Raw genomic sequence first — 24,380 nt, 5'->3', positions numbered from 1 at the left:
AACAGTGAGATGTTTTCAAAACCATCACTCAAATTGTATGGTGTCATATTACATTGGTGTAAACCCATTGAGCTCTGAACATTGTTATTCCCAGGACTCAATGAATGTCTTATTGAGCCCAAGAGCCTGTCCTCCAATGCTGCCATGGCACCATTATGCTGTTCTGAGGAGCTTGTTGAAGACAGGAGAGAACCGAGCAGCACTGAAGTATCTCTACAGCATCCCACCAATCATGGAGAACATTCAAGACATCAAACTCTGTGTGGATGTGTCAATACACAACAAGTAAATCACAACGATTCTACGATTCAACCTGCGTTCCAAAGTTCCTTTGGTGTTTTGTAAATGTCGCCTATTGGAGTATACAGTTATTATTATGGGTAATGCTTTATGTTTCAGATGTATCTCTGAGGCCTGGGCTCTGATTAGAGGACTCCAAACTAAAGATGTTCACCTGTTCAAATATTTCATTCATGTCTGTGAGAATCATGGGATTTCTACTTCTTTAAATTCTGAGTTTAGATCATGCCGTTCTGACTTTTATCTCGCAATTCTCAGTTCAGATCATGCAATTGTGTTTTTTCTTGCAATTCTTTAGTTTACATCAAGTAATTCTTATTTTTTATACAAATTATTTACATCCTGTAATTATTTTTCTCACAATTTATTGTACATCTCGCAATTCTGACTGTTCAACTCATTTTACAAAAAGTTTGTTTGGTTTTTTAGATAATTAAACATTGCATATGCTGTAAAAAAAAAAAAAAAGTATTTAGACAAGTTTAGTTGCCAAATTTAATGGAACATTCCACTAAATGTAAAACAAGTTATTGTGATGAACAAGTGTCACAAAATAAGATGAAGGAAACAATTATAAATATATTAAAATATATAAAAAAAATATATATATATGTTTTAAGATTGACCAATACAGTAAATAGGTTAATGTAAAACAATTCATATAATTAATATTTAAAAATATAGTTAAATGTAACATTTAATAAACAATGGTCGCCACTGGTTGTCAGAATTTTTTATTATTATTATTATTTTTTTTTATGGCTATTTACTGGTTATTCAGCTAAAAATAAACAGAAAAAATACATACATATATATATATATATATACACATAAATTTAACTCCAGTTAATTTAGGTCAGTAGATTTTTGTGGTCAGTAGATTTTTGGGTTAACTATTTACCTTTTTTATCATGCAAATATTTTTAGCCATATTCTGTTTCAATAAAGCTAAGAATACTCCTGCTCTGAGTGATATATATATATATATATATATATATATATATATATATATATATATATATATATATATATATATATATATACAAATATATTTTACCATTCTGGGATATAATTCTGGAACAGAAATGTACCGCACATAAAATGAATAACATTATAGGTCAACATAAAATAAGTGTAAAAAAGTAAATAATTATTAAAATAAATATACTATAATAACTAAATGTTAAAATAAGCAGGATACAATGGCCTGGACAGACAGGATGTCAGTATCAGGCAGCAGCACTAGTTTTAGCAAAGCCTCTAGAGATGGTGGTGGGTATGCTTGATAGGCACAATCTTCTGAAACCCATACAGGCCCATGTTTATCTATATGAGCCACCATACCCTGAATAAGAGAGCTCCACCGGGACTTATCCTCAGCATAACCGCTGAGGAGAGCATATTGGTTATCAACATTTCAAATTTATATTAAATCCTAATATCAATACATGGTTTTGTAGATTAGAGTGGAAAAGGTAGTCATTACCTCAACTCCAGACATGTTCTCCTGTGTTTCTGCTCCATCTCACGCCACATCTGAGATATCCTCTTCATCTCATGGGCTTCTGAAAAGACACAAATAAACATGAGGATTTAATTAATTACAGTGTACTTGATTTTAACATTCAAAAGTGAAATTATCAGATGCTTTCTCTTTTTTCCCATTTTAACATAGAAAACCTCACCGGGGTGTTTGTGCAGAAGTCCTGTGATGCTCCACCACTGCACCAGCAGGATGTGTTGCCAGATTGCATGATGGTCTTGTTTCAAACAACCCCATATATGAAGCCCTGCCTCCTAGTGTACACATCCCACATGGGACACCAATGAACAGAGAGTGAAAACCATTTTGTTAGAACATTTCCTTTTCTTTTTTTTTTTTCTTAAGGTAAATCTTAATATTTGGTTGCACTCCAAGCAACGTGCAATCAGTCAATCAAGCGATCTTAATTACACAGACTTATTATTATACATCATGTATATTATTACATATACTATATTAAATTATTGGTCCGCAAAATCTGCTGTTTTTAAAAATACTCAACTACTTTCCATAAAAGGTCTCCACAATTTGCATTTATTTGTAAAATAATTATTGCACATTATGTTTATTATTATACAGGCATCTTAAAATTTACAAATCTAATAAGCACTCTGCCTTGAATTCACTGTTTGAAAAGTTATTATAGCTGTGAATGCATATTTAAATCATCAAGTCAGTGAAAGGAAAAAGCATATGTGAAAATGGTGATGGTAAAAAAAAAAAACACAAATAAAAAAAAAAACTTTTTTTTAATATTTCAGTGCTTTTAGACATGAATGCAACATTTTTCTTTTCTTTTTCTTTTTCTGGGAAACGCAATAGTTTTGCAAACAAATGCAAAGTTTTCCATGGGAACACAAAGAATTTGCAAGAGAATGCTAATGTTTTTTTGAGAGAATGCAGAGTTTTTAGGAGAACACAATATGCTTGCCAGATGACTCAAAAGTTTTGTGAACAAACGCAAAAACATTCAAATAGAATTTTTCCTCCTGTCCTCATATATTTTTTCCATCACCATCTAGAATATGAGCTCAATATGGAACAAGTCTCCACACTGACCATGTTTAGAGTGCAGGCCGTTACTGTGTTTCTGTATTAGGTGGACCAGAGAAAGAAGGTTCTTCAGCTTGAGGAGCAGTTTATGGACTAGAACAACAGAGTTTTCATCCAAACACATCCACAAGCCTTTACATCGATCGGAACCTACAATCAGAGAAGAGCCAGGTGAGCTTTATCTGAACACCCCCCCAAAAAATGTAAACCTCAGTGTTAAATAAGATTCCACCTACTCACAGAGCATTAACAGCTCCTTCTTGGCCAGTTCTGTTGATCTCTCAATCCAGCAGTTAAAACTGGCCACACGTTCACTCACATCCCCTTCACCTACAGAGAAACAGCACATCAAATTATTAGTGTCACAGCATTGTGATCCATATTGGATTGAGAGTTATGCACAGGTACAATATAAGACACTGAATTCTTACCTTCAGTATAGAGGCCTCGTGAGCAGTCTATGAGGCCTTTGATATTGTTGTCTGTTAAAGCTTTATTCCATGAGTCTTCTGTGTTTAGCATCATCCTGATATTCCATAAGGAACCTTCCGAGAAAGATATCAACTACCCAAGAATATAAATCGTAGCTTTAAAGGTAAGGCCTTAGTTGAAACAAATTCAAAGAAAGGGAAAAAAATGTGCTGTTTAAACTTGAAAATGTGTTTAAATGCTAAATAGTTAGTATAAAAGCTTGTAACATTCATTCATCTTTACAGTTAGAGATAAACTGTCCATGCTTTTACTCATAAACATTGTGGTATAGGCCTACTCACCAGATAAAGCACCTTTCAGTATCCAGTGGCCTATATGGGGCGGCTGGTCTCCAGATCTGCTGACTTGTTTGAATGGGTTTTCCACTGACTCAATCCCCTTTAGGCCTGAATAATCCTTGGGATTTCATTGGCTGTCAGTGCATGTGGTATTGCATGAAATGCACATTAAATCTGGACTCATTCATATAAAGAAGGAGTATACCCATGGTATACAAGAAAACAAACAGCCTCAGAGTCAGGAGATGCTTTACTTATAAATACAAGTTTTATTCAATAGTATATATTTTAGTGGCTCTTTCCCCTTCTTTGCTCTCTAACTTACACACACGCACGCACGCACACACACACACACACACACACACACACACACACACACACACACACACACACACACACACACACACACACACACACATCCCAGTCAGTGAGATTTGTGGCAGAAGGTACTCTTCCAAATCCAACTGGGCTGCTTACTGATTAAAAGGAATTATGAGAGAGGTCACGGCTGAGTCTGCAGCAGACACTAACACACACACACACACAGACACACACACACACACACACACACACACACACACACACACACACACACACACACACACACACACACACACATCAGTTTTCATTAGCAAACAATGCATTCAGAGTGTTTCACAATAATCAAGAACATCTGATGTAGAGAAAGAGAAAACTCACTTGGGAATAGGGCGGGATGCCATTAAGCGATGGATAGACATGAAGGGGTGAGTAAAAAGCTGTTTATTACTACCCTTATGCTGGGATCATCTCTCTCTCCATGCCTGTTAATGTCTGCACATTCAGGTGAACGTACTTGGTTTCATCTGCTATTTTGAGTTTTGGACACTCAGAGCAGGAGTAGTCTTAGCTTTATTGAAACAGAATATGGCTAGAAATATTTGCATGATAAAAAAGGTAAATACTAAAAATCTACTGTAAGACCTAAATTAACTGGAGTGGAATCTATAGATAGATAGATAGATATTTAGATAGATATAGATATATACACACATATGTATTGAGTCAGTATCCTTTATTTTTTCAGACTCCACCCATTGTCTAGGCTGTTGCTAGGGATTTTTTTTCTTTCTCTCCTTTTGCCTCTTAGGTGTACATCTGCACAAATTGAAATAATTTCAGCTTTACTGTGTTTGTAAAGGACCTCTCATGGCATCTCCAAACAGTTTGACAGACCTGAGAAGCCACAAAAACATAAACAGTTTGGATTTTCCCAAGATTTTATTCTGATATAGTTCTTCTCACATTTTAAATGAATGAGTTCCATGAATGCTTTGTGGAGATTGTGGTTCAAGGTCTTTCCATTGATTAATACACACTAGCTTAAGAGGTTAATTGCTGTCAAGCATGAGTCCAGTCATGTCATCTTCCATAGGAACCTTGCACACCTCATTGACTAATATTGAATTATTTAGTTGATTTTGGTACTTGGAACTCTAGTAGACTTCCACAAGATCAGTTAAATCAAGGGTTCTCTGAAACTTAGATAAAATGGCTGTGCTGCCAATAAAATTCACCAAAACCAAGAGAGACAAATTGGCCCAGGTTCTGTGGGTACTAAACTGGGTATCAATTGTAACAGGTATCATCCTCTTTAGCTTGGGCATCTTTCTGAAAGTTGAAATTAACAAGCGGCAGGATCTAATGGGCGAGCGCCAGCTCCAATCTGTGCCAAACATGCTAATTGCTGTGGGGCTTATAGCCTGCATGATTAACTTTTTGGGAGGAAAGATCTGCTATGACTGTGTGGACACCAACAAGTTCTTACGCTGGAAGTTGGTGATGCTCCCATACATCATTTGCACGTTTTTCTTCACTCTGAGCGTGCTCGTGGGTGCCTTGATGTGCTACAGCATGCACGGGCAGCTGGAGGAAGCACTAACTGTAGGGCTACGTGATGCTATGCGTTACTATAAGGACACGGCCACACCAGGCCGCTGCTTCCTGAAGCGCACAGTGGACCTGCTGCAGATCCAGTTCCAGTGCTGTGGGAACGAGGGCTACAGAGACTGGTTCCAGATCCAGTGGGTCAGCAACCGATATTTGGATATGTCTCAACGGGAAGTGGTAGAGTAAGTTGGGCTTGAAAAAAAAAAAGTTGTTTAAACAGTTCATATTTAAATATTTAATAGATTTAGACAAAGTCATGTTATCTATGAAATTTACTAAATTTTACTTTCTAGCCGTCTACGGAGCAACGTGGATGGAAAATACTTAATGGATGGAGTTCCCTTCAGCTGCTGCAACGTCAATTCCCCTCGGCCGTGCATTCAGCACCAAATCACCAATAACTCCGCCCACTTTAATTACTACTACCAGACAGAGGAGCTCAACCTGTGGATGAGAGGATGTCACCAGGCTCTGCTAGATTATTACACCAACATCGGGCATTCTATCGGCCTCACGGTTCTGATCATCTGGCTCTTTGAGGTTGGTTGTGTCTATTGCTTTGGCAATATGTTTGGGAAGTTCTGAATATATTCAATACATATTGGGCCTTCAAATGGATCCACCTAGTAATACCATTTTATTAGCTAGCAATACCATTTTAATGGGTACTCTATTCATTGCCATTTTAGAAAACCTATAAATTCTATTAAAGGTATATATATATATCTTAAACATACAAACATCACCATGGATGTCTTAAATTAAATTATATGTTAAATATAATAGTAAATAGTTCCTTAACTGCTCAGCATAGGATACTTCTTGCCTCAAATAAGCAAAAAAGCAAATATAAAAAAAAATTAAAAATGAATTGAATATATACCCATAAAAATACCAATACTGCAGTTGCTTGACAACGCTCAAAGACTTGCTACAATTTGCATTATTGTAATTTTGCTAAAAAAAAAAAAAAAAACACACACACACACATATACATATATATATATATATATATACATATATATATATATATATATATATATATATATATACTGTATATTGACCCAATTTTGTCCAAAACATTGTTTTAGCAGTTGTAACAGGAACCCTACACTATAAAGCAAGGGGCAATGCATTGTCTTAATAAAATTCTGCTCTGGTTTCGTGACATAATCCAAACCTGGGATTGTCCACTCACTTTATAATCTGCTTTATGCACCAGTCCCTCACGTCTTATCTAAAGCAGTCATGTGCCATAGTTTAAGCTGGCCTAACTTTTCTTTAGAGTGTCAGCTGCTATCGGTGGAAACTACCTCATGAATAAGGCATCGTTTTCTCCTCTGACAGCTCTCTGTGTTAACGGGGGTCCGTTACCTCCAGACGTCTCTGGAAAACGTGCTGCGGCAGGGGGACCCTGAGTGTGAGTCTGACGGGTGGCTCCTGGAGAACAGCTTTGTGGAGACGGCTCGCTCTAATTTCAACGTCATCAAACACCTGGGCAAGTTCAATCAGATATCAAGCAATGGAGATCCAAACATTGACAAACCACCTACAGCACACTATGGTCCAGACAATGTGCCTCCAAAGCCTCTCCCAACGGCCAGTTAGGCCTTCTGAACAGAAACATTACATAAGCCACAGCTGACTGGACTGTGATGCTATATGACTTAAAAATGACGAATGTGATTCAGTGAAAATTGAGGTGGCATTGCAAAGTATAAACAATGTGAAATTACAACATACAACATACTTGAGGTCTGATGTACTTTAAGATGTAAGAACTGAACCGAGTGCTGTTTTAACACACAAGGCAAAGCATCATGGGGCCTTCAGAGTCTTAAAATCTTTAAACTGCATCTCATTAAGAATACAACCATTTAATTATTTTGTGTTTTAGAGATTCTCCTGTGAATAGTTTGAGTGGAGCTAAACTGTTCACTGTAGGGTTTTCATTAGAGATTAACTTGATGAGTTTTTTTTTTAGTTCCAGAATCACTGCTACACTGACTTCGAAAAAGGCGAATAGCTACTGTTTCTTTCCCACAATCCTCCCAAACGTCTCTTCTGCCGGTGTGCAAGTTTAAAGTACATATGGTTGCTCTCTCTCTCTCTCTCTCTCTCTCTCTCTCTCTCTCTCTCTCAGCTTAAGTCTGACGAATTGTTATCTTATCTAATACCTAATACAAAAACAAGCAACTAAGACTTCTTATTTCATGCCTTGGTCTCGTGCCTAAAGCCATGTATTGTAATCGCTGGTAAAAACATGATACCAACAGGCTCTAAAACACATTTTCCAAAGATGTACAATTTATAAACCTATTTTTTTACAAAGCACACCCATGCCCCCATGCCTAAAATCATGATGAATATGTAATGACCATAAATGCAACATTTACATTTAAACATTATTAAAGAGCTTTAAGTGTTGGTTTCAAGAGTACCGCAGTTCATTCAAACATTTGCATTTATTAATTATATGCAAATTTATTCTTAATAAAAACAGAGGTTTCAAAGGGAGGTGTTGACAGTGGTTTCGAATTCCCCCAAACATTTTAGTGAAAAGTTTTTAAAAGCACAAATTATTTCTTAGTGTGAAGAATCTTTTAATAATCTAAATAATGTTTTCCACAATAAAGAAAGTCGTGAAGTCGTGGGCCTAATGGTTAGAGAGTCGGACTCCCAATCGAAAGGTTGTGAGTTCGAGTCTCGGGCCGGCAGGAATTGTAGGTGGGGGGAGTGCATGTACAGTTCTCGCTCCACCTTCAATACCACGACTTAGGAGCCCTTGAGCAAGGCATCGAACCCCCAACTGCTCCCCGGGCGCCGCAGCATAAATGGCTTCCCACTGCTCCGGGTGTGTGCTCACAGTGTGTGTGTGTGTGTTCACTGCTCTGTGTGTGTGCACATCGGATGGGTTAAATGCAGAGCACAAATTCTGAGTATGGGTCACCATACTTGGCTGAATGTCATGTCACTTTCACTTTCACTAAAGAACCATGGAAATGTTCCTCGGATGAAAAAGGCTCTTCATGGAACCATAAGCCAATAAATAAACTATATTATTATTTTAAAAGAGTGTTAGAAGTAAAGCACGATGAAAACCCATTCTGAAGGAACAATTTGAATGTCACAATGTTGTGGTAACACTGCTGAAGCATCTATATTTACAGAATGCATTGTAAAGGTACATCAGTGCCTTATTATACAAATGCATTATATTTAATCAGTTACAATACCTATTGATGGTAACAGCTTTAAATGCATTTTTTTTAAAAGGGCGCCGATCTGTTATAATTGCATTATACAAAAGTTTACTAGTCGAAGTGTTTTTTATTTTATTTTATTTAATGGATATCTCAAAACATACACAATATAATCATTTGTTTTTGTGTGTGTGTGTGTGTGTGTGTGTTTTTAATATCTGACAGAAACACCCATCACAGTTAGGAAATAATTTAAATAATTTCAAAACCTGAATAAATGATCAAGTACAGATAATGGGTTAATACAGTAATTTAACAGGACTACAGAATGTAAAGTGAAACCGATCAATCAGAAAATGTCACTCAGTAGTTTATTTCATGTGCATTAGAAATTAGAAACCAAGTGCAAATTAAAAGATCTTACACCTTAAACCAGATCATGAGTGTGGATAAAAAAAATTATATCTGGACTTACACTTATGAAAAGCTCTTGTGTTTAATTTAGCAAATATTGACAAGTGGAATTTACATTGTTGCATGTGATTATATGATTGACTTTTTTTTCTCCTTATTTTAAATCACAGTTGCATTCTTATAATAAAATAGCATCATCTAATTATACATTATTGTTTACATCCATGTTAATGTGACATCCAAAGCATGAGAGAATCTCATGAAATCTGTCAAGAATATGCCTGGGTCATATTTCACCCCCAAATCAAAAGAAACAAGAAAATGTGCTTAAATTATGCCTATATATAGAAATATTAACATAACTTGCATCGAGATTATTTTCCCCCAAATTCATTACTGTAACAAATCTCACTGTCATCACTGTAAGAAAAATTCTAAATTAATTCTGTTATTATTAATTTTGTTTCATTATTATTATTTGTTGTGGTCTTTTTGGCTTTCATTTATACGGATTTAATTTTAAAAAGTATTTAGTAATTTACTATAATAATACAGAGAATTTTAAAAGAAAATATAAAATGTTAATGACAAATTGTGTTTATGAAAATATTACTTTTTTTTTTTTTTTTTGTGTAGCATGTGACCCGGACATGTTTTTGTGAGATTCACCTGAGAACATAGTTTGCAAAACAGCCTCTCACTCAGAAACACTGAATATATATATATGTGTGTGTGTGTTGACGGTGGCTTTACACAATAAAGTAGTACACAGATATATTATATTCACAAGAATACACTTCTCACACAGATGAAAGAGAGCAAAAAGGCTGTAGCTGGGGGGGGGGGGGGGGGACTAGCATTTCACACAAGTCACAAAAACAAACCAAAAAAAACAAGCCCCTCAATAAATCTTTACACCCTGAAAACAAATGCAAAAACACCACAATGAGCAAAAGCTGCACTGCTAAAGTGAGTGTAGATCTGCAACCCAAGCTAAATAAAGAGCCGAGAGAACACATTCTGTTATTGAATATCTATTATAGGCTTGTTTAGTGTGACTACCCATAATGCACTGGCTGCTGGAAAACACGGACAGCAGTATGTAGAGAAGTGAGGGAGTTTATTACTCCTTGCAGTCAGGTGCATGCTAACCGAACACGGCGTATCTTGCTACTCGCGTTATGCACTTCCTTGGTCCTCCTCAGAGCTCAAAGCATCTGCCACTCAAAGGGGAACATGACGTTGAGGAGCTCCAGACTGCGAGCGATTTCCTCCAGGACGCAGTGCTGCTGCCACATATGAAGCAACTTGCGGTAACGCTCTGGACACAAGTGCAGCGGGTTCCCACGCCTAGCAAAGCACAAACAAATACAGCTCAGCATTTCTGCTAATAAAGAATAGACTGACAAAGCACACATGCTTAATGATGAGACAGTACAGTGTTTCCAAAGCTGGAGGAAGAATTCTTATTTTATTATCCTTAATTATGTTTTGGATGTGATTTAGAGGAAATATCAATCAGAGGAAATATAATTTGGACAAACCAGTCATTGCCGCGAGTAAATTAAAATTGAATACAAATACATTTCAAGAAAATTTTGTAATAAAAGTCGCTTCAGTATAAAATCTATCGTTTCCCACTGTGTAATTATATTTAAATACAACAAACCATAAGAAAACTTTTTTTTTTATTTACTTGAAACAACAGTTAACTAAAAAACCTTTACTTTCGCTAGTTGCCAAGGCAACATTCTATGATGTATTTATGATGCATGTACTAAAAAAATTACAACTAAAACTGAAATTAAAAAAATGAATAAAATCTACATATACATATTTAACAAAATCTGCTAAAAATTACCAAAACTCACAACAAAATTACTAAAACTTTAATTAAAATTAAAAAATTAAAAATATGAACAAATACTACAGTAGTATTTCACTAAATCAATATAAATCAAGAAAAAGTTTTCTGTCTTTATTTTTATTTTCATTGGTGCTTGAACACCAGTTCAGTATATTAGAATGATTTCTGAAGGATCATGTGACAACGAAGACTGGAGTAATGACATTTTAAAATATACTGGAACAGAAAATACAGGTTTTAATTGTGATTTTATTTTTACTGGATTTTTTATAAAATAAAGTCAGCCTTGGTCAGCATAAGTGTCTGAACAGTAGGGTATAATAATTTAACAATATAGTAAAATGCAAACATTTAATTACCAGTGTTGGTGGTGATGCATTATAAGTCTAAGTCTAATAAATCTCAAGCTATGTAATCAGATTACTTTTCTTCAAGTAACTAGTAAAGTAACGCATTACTTTCATTTCTAACAAGTTACTTTTTGCTAATTTTCCCATTTATTCACTCACACCTGTCCTGTCACCATGTTGAGAGAAACTGGGAGCACTTCCTCCAGCCTCAGGCTTATTCTTTTCACTTTTGGAGTGAAAGGGCCTTTACAGATGCCAAAAATATAACTTTTGGGTTTTTTGTTATTAAAAAAAAAAAAAAAAAAAAAACCCCAGCCGAGGTGACCAAAGTAACACAAAAGTAACGTAATGCATTACTTTTCATAAAAATTAACTAAGTAATGCAATTATTTGAACTTTTCCTAACACTGTTCATTTATATATATATATATATATATATGATAAAATATTATGTCTATAAAACTTTCAGAGTGATGACAAACAATAAGTGGCATCTGACATCAAACATCCGAACTCTATTGCAATGAGCTGGTGTGAACAGTGAACTTTACCCAAGCTGAGGGTCTGTTTCTCCATAGTCATCAAGGTAAGGGGCTGGATGAGGACTGCCCCGTGTCTTACTGGCCATCAAGATGATCTCACACTCTCGAACCCTGTTCAGAAAGACACAAACAAGAAGTTTTGGCGTTCTTAAGAGAATATCTACATGTACACCGTTATTAGGCAACTATTAGGGTGCAGAATTAATTTTCCCATCTCACTTTTACTTTTATTTTCACCTGTTAAATTGAGAATAATAAAAACTCAATTTACAAATGAACATTTCTGAAATTTCAAAAAGAAAACCTCAGTGACCAATATAGCCACCCTTCTTTTCAATAACAGTTACAAGCCTTCCGTTCACAGAGTCAGTCAGTTACTTGATCTGGTCAGAATCAACCACATCCTCCCAGACACTGTTCAGAGAGGTGTACGGTTTACCTTCACTGTAAATTTCATGCTTAAGGACCCAAAAGTTCTCAATACGGTACAAGTCAGGTGAAGAAGGGGGCCATGTCATTAGTTTTTCATGTTTAAGGCCTTTACTGGCAAGCCATGCAGTGGAGTACTTTGATGCATGTGATGGAGCGTTGTCTTCCATAAAAATCTAAGTCTTCTTGAAAGATTTTTTCCTGTACCACTTCTTGAAGAAAGTGTCTTCTAAAAATCGGCAGTAGGTCTGAGAATTGATTTTGAGTCCATTTTCAACCCAAAAATGGACAACTAGCTCATCTTTAATAATACCTGCCCATAACAGTACCCCACCTCCACCTTGCTGGCATCCGAGTCAAAGTGGAGCTCTGTGTCCATTACTGACCCAACCACGAGCCAAAATTAATCTGATCCGTCAAGAGTCACTCATCTCATAAGTCCACAAAACCTTTGAAAAATCTGTCTTCAGATATTTCTTGGCCCAGTCTTGACGTTTCAACAATGTGTCTTGTTCAGAGGTGGTCGGGTTTCAGCCTTTCTTACCTTGGCCATGTTTCTGAGAACTGAACACCTCGTACTTCTTGACACTCCAGGTAGGTTGCAGTTGTGGAATATGGCAGCACTGGAGGATATTGGGTTCCTGGTAGCTTCATGTTTGATTCTTCTCAAATCTTTGGCGGTTAATTTGCGTCTTTTCTTCTCGACATATTTCTTGCGACTCTGTTGACTATTTGCTACAAAACGTTTGATGGTTCTGTGATCACGCCCCAATATCTTAGATAAGTGCTGTGAAAGACTTTTTACAATTTTTGACTTTTCAGAGTCAATTAAATCTCTTTTTTGGCCCATTTTTCCGGAGGAGAAGAATCTGCTTAATAATTATGCACACCTTCATATAAGGTGTTGATCTTCTTAGGCCACACCCTCCCTCGTTACACAAATACACATCACATGATATGCATTAAATCCAATAAGCATTCAAGTTTATACCGCTTGGACTTGGAACTTATGGATAAAATGATGATATGGTAAAAATAAATCACTTGCCTAATAATTGTGCACACAGTGTAATAGACATTTCTTTTGTAGAATAAGGCTGTGTCGGAAATCACATACTCGACTTCATTTGAATAAATAATTATGTCACCACCGCTAAAAATGTATGTTCTATATAATTTGAATGCAATCTAGACATACATCTGTCATATTGTCATTGTCAGTTGCGTCACTTCACTGCTATTCACAAATCCTCTCCTCTGGCATCTTGTGATAATGAAGTTAGCACTGGATGTGACACTTCAGAATCTCATCGGAAATAGTAGCTGGTTGTCTTATCTTCCTCTCACCTGAGAAACATTCCCACTCCAGCCCCGCAGATGGCGGCGTGAGCCGTGCACGCTCCCACTTCCTCCCCGTTCAGCTGCTGCTGACAGCAGGGGCTCTGCGCACACAGTGTGACCCCGCACTGCAGACACAGAGTCGGGTGCTTTCGCTCATCGTCTGATGAGTTTGGGCATCTACGGGCGAAGAGAGAAAGTCACAGGAAACATCATTCAATTCTCTAAATGGACATTGTAGGAAATCTTTATTAAAAGTACTTACTTAAAGTGACTAGCTTGGTTGAGCAACACACTATAGTCCTCTGGAAGATCGATCAACCTGTTTCTCTTACGAGGATACCTGACCAACAGGTGGGAAATTCAGTTTAATTGTTGTTGAAATAAAGGGGAAGTGAGCTTACTATGAAACAGAGGAGAAATTAAGTGTCATCTAACCTGATGATTTGGCTTTCACCTTTGAGGGCTTTGGATATGGCTGAGTTCCCACACCACCTGACACACAGAAACAAAACAATGCTTCTAATCAAAGCGAACGGAAAGGTAAAAATATTGGATGGAATTTGAATTCATTTCAAAACACTAAGATATGAGAGGCCATACGATTCAGTGATTTGACCATGATTAAGGGATGTTCTTAAGATTATTAGACACAACTAGGCCTGTTGCGATAGTTGATAAATCAATTAAATCGCACAATAATAATAAAAAATGAGCTCGATAATTTTTTCGGCCACGATAATTTCTTTTTTCAAATTTTATAAAAAAAAAAAGTAACATGTCATGATGTGGGGTTAGTCTGGAGCGCAGCCTGTGGACAGCTCGCGGTAGAAAACACACTCTCTGATAGCACAGATTTCCCGGGAATAGAGAGATAACGTCTCACTAGAGTGGCCAGCTTTGATACAGCATACAGCACTGAATTGATACAGCATTGTACTTGCACTACTGCTTTATTTTAATACTGCGTAGCATATTTTGCAAGTAACTTCATTGCCCTTTCTTTCGAAATGGGCCTACTTTTCGCTCGCTTCATTTGGCTTGCTCAGCTAAATATGTCTGTAGGCGTGTAGTTGCATGTGTCAACGCGCCCAGTGAGTTCTCACACACACACACACACACACACACACACGCTCGAGCAGTTGCGCTCCTGAGGCGTCTGTCGTTGCTAAGCATCCATCAGCTGCGATCTCCGTTACAACAAGGAAATTTCAGTAATGGATTTCCACCACCGAAAAACCCTTGCTGTAATAACTCTGCTACAAGATTTATTTTCGAAGTAAAAAACTCTGCAGTGTTTGGGTGCATCCCATTTTTCAAAATGTGAATTTCACCTCGAAGGAAGCTGATTTGAGTTGGACCTGGTGCGCTTGTGTCATTCTGAAAAGCTGAGATTTTTTTTTAACTCGATGCGGTGCGGACGGGCCTGGAAAAAACGAGCGCATCGCACCACATCTCTTCCATTATGAGCGCGCATACCGCATTTGAAATAACGAACTTGAGCACAAAAATAAGACGTGATATGTGAACGGCCCCTTCATCGGTCAAAATGTTTACCTTCGGTTAACGGTTAAAGGGTCAATATGAGCATCCCTAACTGGCATATAAACATAATATAACATACAAAATTAATTAATTTTAAGGCACACAAAGTCAACATGTTGGTATTTCTTGCTCTGAATCTGCCATAAAATAAAATAAAAGTTTATTTATCTTTGAAAAGGTGTAGCCTACCTGCGTTATTATGCCATTATCATTATATTTGTTGAAACTGGTCTTAGAACGACAATATTATCATTTATTGCGATAATTTCTTGGACAATTTACCTTCCAGCTAAATTTGTTATCGTGACAGCCCTAGCCACAACATATTAATATTCATGAAAATAGATTTACATATTTAATAATAAATAAATATCTAACTACTAATAATAAATAACTAATTATTAATAATTGTTTATTGATTAATTTTAATAAAATTGTAGCTGTTTACTGATAAATCCTTCTTCTAAACTGAACCCATACTGTAGCTTATTTTGTTCGTTTGTGTGTGAAATTATGTATAATTATGGAATTTGAAATCCAAAAATACATTTTCTTAAGGAGGATGATCTTTTTTTTTAATATAACATGTATAATAATACATGTAATTTTTAAGTTTAATTTAAAAATATTATTGTTTATTATAAATAAAAAAAAAAAAAATTACAATATATTATTATTAACAACAATTATTATAATTGTTATAAGTAATATAATATTTATATTAAATAGTATAATGTAAATAATTAAACAAAAAATATTATATTATTATTAGTATAAGCTAAACAAGAAAAGTTAAACTGCAGCAAAATATTATAATACAATGATTGTTATTAATAATAATAAACAACAACTATACAGCAACAACAATATTATGTTTTGCTTATTATTTAATTGCTTATATACTTGTATACTTATTATTACTATTACTTATTATTATACCAAGTAATAAAGTTTGTTAGTACAACTGTAGTGGATACTGTAAAAGGTCAGACATCATCTGATTTGTACCGCTTTATTAAGGTGGTTCCAACATCCCTGTGCTCCTGAAACAGTTGAAACAGGTTGGAGGGCAAGGAGAGGTAACTACACAGCAGAGGCAGCTGACTTTCAGGTGATTCTGCATAGAATAATTATGGTTAATAACGGTTAAATTTATATGCAAACAGTACTGTGCAGCCTGTTGCTCTGTGTACAGTGACAGAAAATTAAATACACATACACATTAAATACACATATACTTGGCATTTTACTGTATACCACAGAGAAAATAGCCTGGATAATAGTACTTATTACAATTAAAAAGTACTTATTATGACATTATTAGTCATTTGAACCTACAGCCATTTGATTATTCAAAAGTTTTCATGTAATTGCAGTGGCATGTCTAATTATAACCAGTGCTTGGCAATGATAAAAAATGTTAAATCGTGATTAACAGTATGATTGTCTGTGATTAATCGCAATTAATCGCATTGTTATGCACAAAACTAATAATGCATTCAAAAGTAGTGTATTGTGGACTTTTTTCCATTTAAAAGTACTGCTATATGAACAAAAGTGCAATGAAATTAGGTTTGCAAACACTAAACAAATAAGGTGCTTTTTATAGCAGTATTCCTTTCACAAAGTAGCAGTTAAAATATTTCTTGTAAATCTTAACTTATAACATTAATGTAATTAAATATAAAACAAGCTATTTGTCACTGCCAGGACATTAATGTTTTTATAGAAAACATTTTATAGTTTGTTATAGAAAAAGAAGTTATGCTCAGAGTCCAGAGCCTCGATCATAACATTATAACAGGCATTTTCTGAGTAGAGACCTGCACGATCGCAGGACCCGGAGTTACCACATTTTTCGGACTATAAGTCGCACCTAAGCATAAGTCGCATCAGTCCAAAAATACATCATGACGAGGAAAAAAAGAACATATATAAGTCGCACTGGACTATAAAGACACAATTGTTTATACACTTCTTTATTTGCCAATTTGTAATTCTCCTGTAAATCTTTTTTTTTTTTTTTTTTTTGTCTGTGTGTTGTTGTCTCTGTTTACTGGAAGCTTATGTCACTAAAACAAATTCCTTGTATGCGCAAGCATACTTGGCAATAAAGCTCTTTCTGATTCTGATTCTGATTCTAAAGTCGCATTTATTTAGAACCAGGAACCAAGAGAAAACATTACCGTCTACAGCCGCGAGATGGCGCTATGTTTTCAGGGGTCGGCTACAGGATCACTGAGCAGCATAGAGCGCCCTCTGGCGGCTGTAGACGGTAATGTTTTCTCTTGGTTCATTTCTCTTGGTTCATGTAAAATTAATTTTCATAAATAAGTCGCACCTGACTGTAAGTCGCAGGACCAGCCAAACTATGAAAAGAAGTGACTTATAATCCGGAAAAATATGGTAATCAATTAATGTGTTAACTTGCCCAGACCTAATTATAACATGTGACGTGTAACGACCTGCAGTACCGGACAGCTCCTCTGGAGGAGGCACTCCTGTAAGGCAATTAAAGAACAGTGCAGCACAGCGCAGGAAGGGAAGAACACTTCTCTTTACACTCTCTACACTGAAACCAGACACACCAGCTCTCAACCTAAGAAAAGAGAGAGAGACGATGAGAGACCACGAGAAAGAAACAGGAAGTCTTTCCCTATATGACAAGCAAATGAACTCACCCATCTGTGTGTTGAGACATAATAGAGAAGAGTTCAGCTGCAGCATGGGCCTCATCGCCCTCCTCTGGCCCTCTTATTACAGCACAATCTACACACATTACTGAAAATAAGTGTTGTGCAGAAAATGTTATTCTTCAGTGTCAAGTTTGCATCTATGGCAGTGTGCATTTACCGTGTGAAGCCAGCAGGACCTGCAGCATGTGTCCCATAGTGACCAGGTGCAGCAGGTAGAGGTGATTGAATGCTGTGCTGACTGCTGAAGGCTGCAGGTCTACAGCCTCTTCCTGATACAACGCTGGGATGGACAGAACCAGCCCCACCTGAGTGGAACAACACACATACAGTCCGACTGATTAGAAATGGATGAGGAATGTTCAACCAACTTACCATTAACTTAACTAGCTCCTTGAAGTCTATGTGCATAAAACAGCTTTTGAAGATGTGTGTTCTGGATGGTTACGTACTGACCCGAAGCAACAAAAAAAATTGATTCGGTTTCTAGAAATGGTTTGGGTTCAGTCCAAGTTCAGTGCAACAAATTATACAGATTTTTTTTATTAGGTAGATTGATGCATGCTTATTAAAAATAAATTAGCCTTTCAGCAAGCAGATTGTTTTATTTATTCTTATAAATAATAAAAGTGATTAAAGTGCCCCTATTTTGCGATTTCAAATATTGCTTTTTTTATGCAGTGTAATGTAGCTGTATGTGAATGTAAAAATTAAAACTGCAAAGTTGTAAAGCCGAAAGTGCACAATAAATTAAGTTATTGTCTCCCAATAGAAAGAATCGACTCTGAACAGCCTACATGAGTCGCCTTTAATTTGAATCTCACAGCTACACGTCACAGAGTAACACATCTGCATAATGCCCGCATACATTCTACGTTGGATGACCGCAAACAACTTGACCCCTCCCTCAAACATCGTAGCTTTGTGTGATTGACATGTCTAGAAGACGCCGTTTCTTACGCTGTGAAAGTGAATTCATTTTATTTACACTTCCGAAAGATTGGGCTGCTAAGCATCAGTGGTTAATGTTAATTTTTCCCACTGAACCACAGCAGTCCAACCCCAATCTTGTTTTATGTTCCAGTCATTTTACTGACGACCACTTCTATTATCTCATGAAGTTCAATGCAGGATTCTCTAATCGCTTGCTTGTTAAAGACGGCTCAGTACCCTGTTTATCTGGACCAGCTGGCTCCATTGAATCACAACCTGTACGTATGATAAATAATAAATGTTTATATTTTCTATTGAGCGTTCAAAATATGGAACTATGGCAATGAGTGCATCATTTCAGACACGTGCAGTACATAGTACACCAATCAGAACAGACTGGGCCATCTGACCAATCAGAGCACAGTAGGCTCACGGAAAGGAGGGGTTTAGAGAGACTGAAACTTACAACTGCTTCAAGCTAATCATTTAAGAATCGTTGGAAAATGAGGTGATATTATATGCATATTTTAAAAAAACGATAGCGTTTTTTGACCTTGCATGCTTGTAAACCTATTGTAGGAGAATGGCAAAACAACATTAATAACCTTAAAATGGTAGTTTCATGGCCTAGTGGTTAGAGAGTTTGACTCCTAACCCTAAGGTTGTGGGTTCGAGTCTCAGGCCGGCAATACCACGACTGAGGTGCCCTTGAGCTGCTCAGGATGTGTTCACTGCTGTGTGTGTGTGCACTTTGAATGGGTTAAATGCAGAGCACGAATTCTGAGTATACATCACTTTCACACATATACACACACACACACACAAGATCTTGCTATCCCTATCCATCTATCTATCACCTATATTTATTTATAAACACTCACCAGTAGATGAAAGAAGTCCACTTCTAATATTGATGGTGCATTTACTACAGTAGGAACAGGTACCAGGACTAGAAAGAGACAGAATTACTGCATGAACAAAACCAACAAACATATCATTCCTCGCCTAAACGTGACATACCTGCTAACATATGAGCAAAATGCTTCTGTATGACTGCTTTTCTGCTCTTCAGCCTCTGAAAAGCTGAAAACTGCACTAACGCTTTGAGTCCAGAGAGCTGAAGAAGAAAATGATTCAAGTAATCAATCCCACATTAAATGGTGAGCACGATGATCTATATAAGCAGAGCCAAACCAGACCTGTCTGTTCTGGAGAGATCCAAAAAGAGCCTTTCCTTCTTCCTGTAACATGCTCTCTAGAGAAAGAGAGGAGGAAAAAATCAGATGAGGCAACACATGACAAAATGACCAGACTGACAATGTTCACAAAGCACCAAAATACATTTCTGCTGTTTAAACAAATTAAGCAATACAGGACATTTTGAAAGACACTTATAGGTAAATATGAGTGATGATACTTAAAACTGACGGTGTGAACATATCCACCATCTTAAAGTGCTTTACAGATAACAGTGCAAGACAAAGCCCTAAGTGAGCAATTCATAGGAGGAGAGCATTACCGATGGCCTGGATGGTGTAGGCACACGTGTTCCAGGACATGACAGGCACGTATGGGCACAGGTCATTGGGAGCGGTCTGCAATCCCACCCTGTGCACGGTGGTCGCACAGACCCCCAACATCTCTGTGATACTCCGAGAGAACTTCGGCCTAATCCCAGAGTTTACATCATATCCAGAAATAACATGAAGGTTAAAACAGGATTTAAAAAAAGCTAATCTCTCTGTGTGTGTGTGTGTGTGTGTGTGTGTGTATATATATATATATATATATATATATATATATATATATATATATATATATATATATATATATATATATATATATACACACACACACACACACACACACACACGTGTATATATACACCATGTGTTAATGAAGCATTTTGACTTTTATTCTTTGATCTCATATATTGCGCACTATAGAACCAGAAGCACATATTTTAAATTGGCTTAAATAAAGGCTTGTCTGTTTAGAAACTCACGGCTCTTGAACTCCAAAACTGAGAATGGATCTGAAATCAGCTTGACTCTCATCAAAAAGTACCATTGCTTCCTCCGCTGCTTCCTTACAATTTTTGTCTGAAATCACACACACACACACACACACATTAAAGAGAGAATATCTTAATGATATTAAGCCATTGAAAAGACAGATTCAGGAGGCACACATCAGTTTTGACTCTCACCTGTTTCCCATGTACCTCTTAGCCCTCTGATTCGAGAAGACATGATCTGAACCCAGCGCTCGAGAGTGAGATGCTGACCAACTAATTCGGCACTCTCACTGAAAAAATTCAATAAATAAAGAAAAAAAAGAAAAAAAAAAAAGAAATGAGATTTGACTTTTCCCAGCGTAAACACCTGAAAAAGAACATTAGTAATGGTGCCATACTAGTTGAGCTTGCTGGGCTCCACAGGGATCAGAGGGATGACCGTGTTACAGAGGGACTTGCAGAGTGGACACATGTACTCGCCGTTCTCCAGGTCTATGATCAGGTCTGCATGCAGCCGATTCCGAGTGGTGTTCTGCACAGCTTCAAAGTACCTACAAACAGCCAAAAAGACAGATCTGTTTGCTAGAAGCATTTCAAATGGTGATTTTAAGTGGTCATGAAATTTTAAGGCAGCAGATGTATAGTTTTTACAATGTAAATATTTAAGCACTAACTGACTTTTGCCAGCAGGTGGCGTGCATCACATGTCCACAGCTGCCAGTGTGTGTTCCCACTGCCAAATCTGGGGGCATGAACAAGGGATAACAACCTACTGTTTTGCAAAAAAGAAAACAGAGAAAACTGATTCAGCGTCACAGTAGCCAAGCATAATTCCTTTCAGTAATGCTTAAATCATAATAAATCGTCATAACACGTGCAATGAATTTATACACTTTCTGTTTATCATCACAATTAAGGTACTTGAGTGGTAAAATAAGGCATCATTTGCCTTCAGGGGAGAGTGTCTTTCCACGGTCCTGGGTAAGAACAGTAGATCTCTGCACACATGCTGTGAGGACCATGGCTGGTGCCTGAGCCTGAACTTCCTGTTCCTCCTGACATAGGATGCAGATCTGAGCCCCCCAGTCTGAGGAACAAACGCCCTGCTGAGGCCCCACAGCCACTCTGCTCTCATCCACATCCAAGCTGTACACACACACACACCGTGGCCGTCCTTTAGACATACAGACATTTGAAGGGTGTTCACAGAATTTATATTACTGTAAATGCCTGAGATATTCAGTCTTTGATGGACAAAAGAACAAAACAATAAAATCATGAAAAAACCATGAAAAAACTGAAAGAAAAGACAGTGACATAAGAACAAGGAGAATTAAATACAGTTATTAACAAAAAAAAAAAAAAATTAAAAAAGGCATACAAGTGTAAAAAAAAATAAATTAAAAAAACACTTAAAGCAACAGAAAGAATACGTAATATCTGGTAAACAAATAAACATGGAAAAGGGTGAAGGTAAGAAGCATAAGGAAGCAAAGCAAGAAAGAAAAAGGACCACAACAATGAAAGGGTCTAGAAGTAAAATAAAGCACAAAATTGAAAAATAAATTTAAGAAAATGTGAGAAACTGAAAAAAATGAAAGTTAAGATACGAACGGAATTATATTATAACAGCACAAAAAAATAATAAATAAAAGTGACAGTACAATAATGAATAAATGCACAAAAAAAGAAGCGAAGTGCAAAAGAATAAAAAGCAGTTTCAAAAGTCACAAAAAGAAAGAAAAGTAAAAAGCGAAAGACAGAATAAGACCTCTCCACAGACGCGGCGGTGTCGCTCTGACTCGAGCTCTCAGGCACGTTGTCATAAAGCATCTTGTTGGACTCTATGAAGTTCTTCTGCATGGCCGACATCTGAGCCATGATCTTCTGCCTATGGGCTTTAGCAGCCTCAGCTTTCCTCTTCCGCTCGGCTTTCTCCTTATCCTGAACACTCTGAGCAGACACCACCACTTTAAGCACCTCAAAGACACGGAAGCATTATGACTGAGAACAGCATTACCTCCTCCATCTTGCTGTGATCCACAGAAAATGAAGTTACCGGACCAGATTTCTCCCGAAGACACTTCACCACCTCAAACATCTTGCAGGAGAGACATAGATCTTAAATATCAAATCCACAAATGAAACAATCAAATAAACATCAAATCATCACCGTCATACCTGTAAGTTCCATGTGATCATGTCATTCTGAGCTTTCAGAGAAGGTAAAGACTTTATTTTTGTCAGGAAGTGGAACAAAGATTTGCCATGTTCAGAACCAGTTTCTGAAAATACAAACATATCTGTATGAAGCATGAATAATAGGGCTGTGTGATATATCAAAATAAAATAAAAACTGTGATATGGCTTAGTGCAAAAGCTGCAATTAAACAAATATATGATTCAGAGCCCATACAGTTGAACTGCAAAAACATTTAAATGTTAATGAATTAACTAATTGTAGTTACAAGATTTATTCTGCTTTGTCAACATCAATAAATAAAAATCCTGCTTATTGTTATTTCATGTGAGCTTAGGTCGATCAAATAATATTGACAGATACAACTATTGGGCCCGGTTTCATAAACAGGGCTTAGCCTAAACCAGGATTAAGCTATAGTTTAATTAGGACATTCAAGTTATTTTTATAAACATGCCTTAGAAAAAAGCATTACTGGTGTTCATCTTGAGACAAAACAAAGGCACCGAGATGTTTTAAGATCAGTCAGTGCAAGTTTCTTTCAGTTGAAACCGTTCAGATTTACATTTTAGTCTAGGACTAGGCTTAAACCTTGTCTGCGAAACCGGGAGATAATTTTAAAAACGTCTTAGTAAATATTGAACTTTACATCTAAGAATCATTAATGATTTAGAAGCATTTTTCCATTGCAAGTAAATGCTAATTAATTTAGTTAACTAATGTAAACAAATGGAAAGAGAGAGAGCGCAGAATTATTCATAAACAATGTAAATACAAATTATTTACCAAATGAAAACTTTATTAGACCTGGTAAATTATTCAGCAATTAAAAGAATATGTAGCAAGCATCAAGTAAACCAAAATGTTAGTTAAGCACAAACCCTGCACCCCAATCAATCCGAACAAACAACAACAACAGAAAAAAAAAGGTGAAAGAAAGTAGAAGAGCAAGTAAAATAAACTAAAGAGCAATAAAGAATGAGTGGAGAAAGAAAACAAAATAATACTTGGAGGAAAAGCAAAGACAAAGTAAAAAGAAAGAAACAGGAATGAAGAGAACAAGGATAAGTAAACAAAATGAAGATAAAAAGATAACACTAAAAGTAAAAGAAACCAATAAATTGAAAGAAAGTGAGAATGAAAGAACAAAATAAAGTACCCAAACAGAAAGAAAAGTATTAAAAAATGTTCACGAGAAGTGAAGTCCAGTGGGTGAAGCAGGACGAAGGCGTAAGATAAGCTCCGGTGAGAATA

At 36.5% G+C, this 24,380-nt stretch overlaps 2 protein-coding genes across 2 annotated transcripts in view; one reads left to right on the top strand and one right to left on the bottom strand.

Moving 5' to 3' along the window:
* Nucleotides 1-4,258: 4,258 nt before the first annotated feature.
* LOC132112116 (photoreceptor outer segment membrane glycoprotein 2-like) lies at nt 4,259-7,706 on the top strand. The gene is made up of 4 exons (XM_059519696.1): nt 4,259-4,412; nt 4,796-5,777; nt 5,889-6,135; nt 6,943-7,706. The coding sequence occupies exons 2-4, from the start codon at nt 5,197-5,199 to the stop codon at nt 7,201-7,203; spliced, it is 1,089 nt and encodes a 362-aa protein (XP_059375679.1). The 5' UTR covers nt 4,259-4,412; nt 4,796-5,196; the 3' UTR covers nt 7,204-7,706.
* A 1,969-nt stretch (nt 7,707-9,675) lies between these two features.
* The window catches only part of LOC132111718 (E3 ubiquitin-protein ligase UBR1-like), a 34,342-nt gene continuing 19,637 nt past the window's right edge, over nt 9,676-24,380 (bottom strand). The window contains exons 27-47 of the mRNA XM_059519280.1: nt 23,108-23,211; nt 22,947-23,027; nt 22,698-22,879; nt 21,876-22,072; nt 21,605-21,695; nt 21,325-21,477; nt 21,134-21,216; nt 20,915-21,011; nt 20,429-20,577; nt 20,109-20,164; nt 19,930-20,026; nt 19,791-19,858; nt 18,137-18,284; nt 17,965-18,052; nt 17,758-17,882; nt 16,292-16,400; nt 14,177-14,233; nt 14,004-14,081; nt 13,748-13,918; nt 11,981-12,082; nt 9,676-10,562 (exon numbers count right to left, since the gene is read on the bottom strand). Of these exons, the coding sequence (XP_059375263.1) occupies nt 10,421-10,562; nt 11,981-12,082; nt 13,748-13,918; nt 14,004-14,081; nt 14,177-14,233; nt 16,292-16,400; nt 17,758-17,882; nt 17,965-18,052; nt 18,137-18,284; nt 19,791-19,858; nt 19,930-20,026; nt 20,109-20,164; nt 20,429-20,577; nt 20,915-21,011; nt 21,134-21,216; nt 21,325-21,477; nt 21,605-21,695; nt 21,876-22,072; nt 22,698-22,879; nt 22,947-23,027; nt 23,108-23,211 (2,378 nt within the window). The 3' untranslated portion in view covers nt 9,676-10,420. The remainder of the gene's footprint in view (nt 10,563-11,980; nt 12,083-13,747; nt 13,919-14,003; nt 14,082-14,176; nt 14,234-16,291; nt 16,401-17,757; nt 17,883-17,964; nt 18,053-18,136; nt 18,285-19,790; nt 19,859-19,929; nt 20,027-20,108; nt 20,165-20,428; nt 20,578-20,914; nt 21,012-21,133; nt 21,217-21,324; nt 21,478-21,604; nt 21,696-21,875; nt 22,073-22,697; nt 22,880-22,946; nt 23,028-23,107; nt 23,212-24,380) is intronic.

This window comes from Carassius carassius, chromosome 31 (assembly GCF_963082965.1).
Source record: "Carassius carassius chromosome 31, fCarCar2.1, whole genome shotgun sequence".
NCBI classification, from domain to species: domain Eukaryota; kingdom Metazoa; phylum Chordata; class Actinopteri; order Cypriniformes; family Cyprinidae; genus Carassius; species Carassius carassius.
This window is presented reverse-complemented; position numbering and strand designations above follow the sequence as displayed.

Coding starts and splice junctions, on each gene's coding strand:
- LOC132112116 (XM_059519696.1), top strand. CDS start 5,197: ATGGCTGTGCTGCCAATAAAATTCACCAAAACCAAGAGAGACAAATTG. Junction 5,778..5,888: donor TCTCAACGGGAAGTGGTAGA/GTAAGTTGGGCT, acceptor TTTACTTTCTAG/CCGTCTACGGAGCAACGTGG. Junction 6,136..6,942: donor TGATCATCTGGCTCTTTGAG/GTTGGTTGTGTC, acceptor CTCCTCTGACAG/CTCTCTGTGTTAACGGGGGT.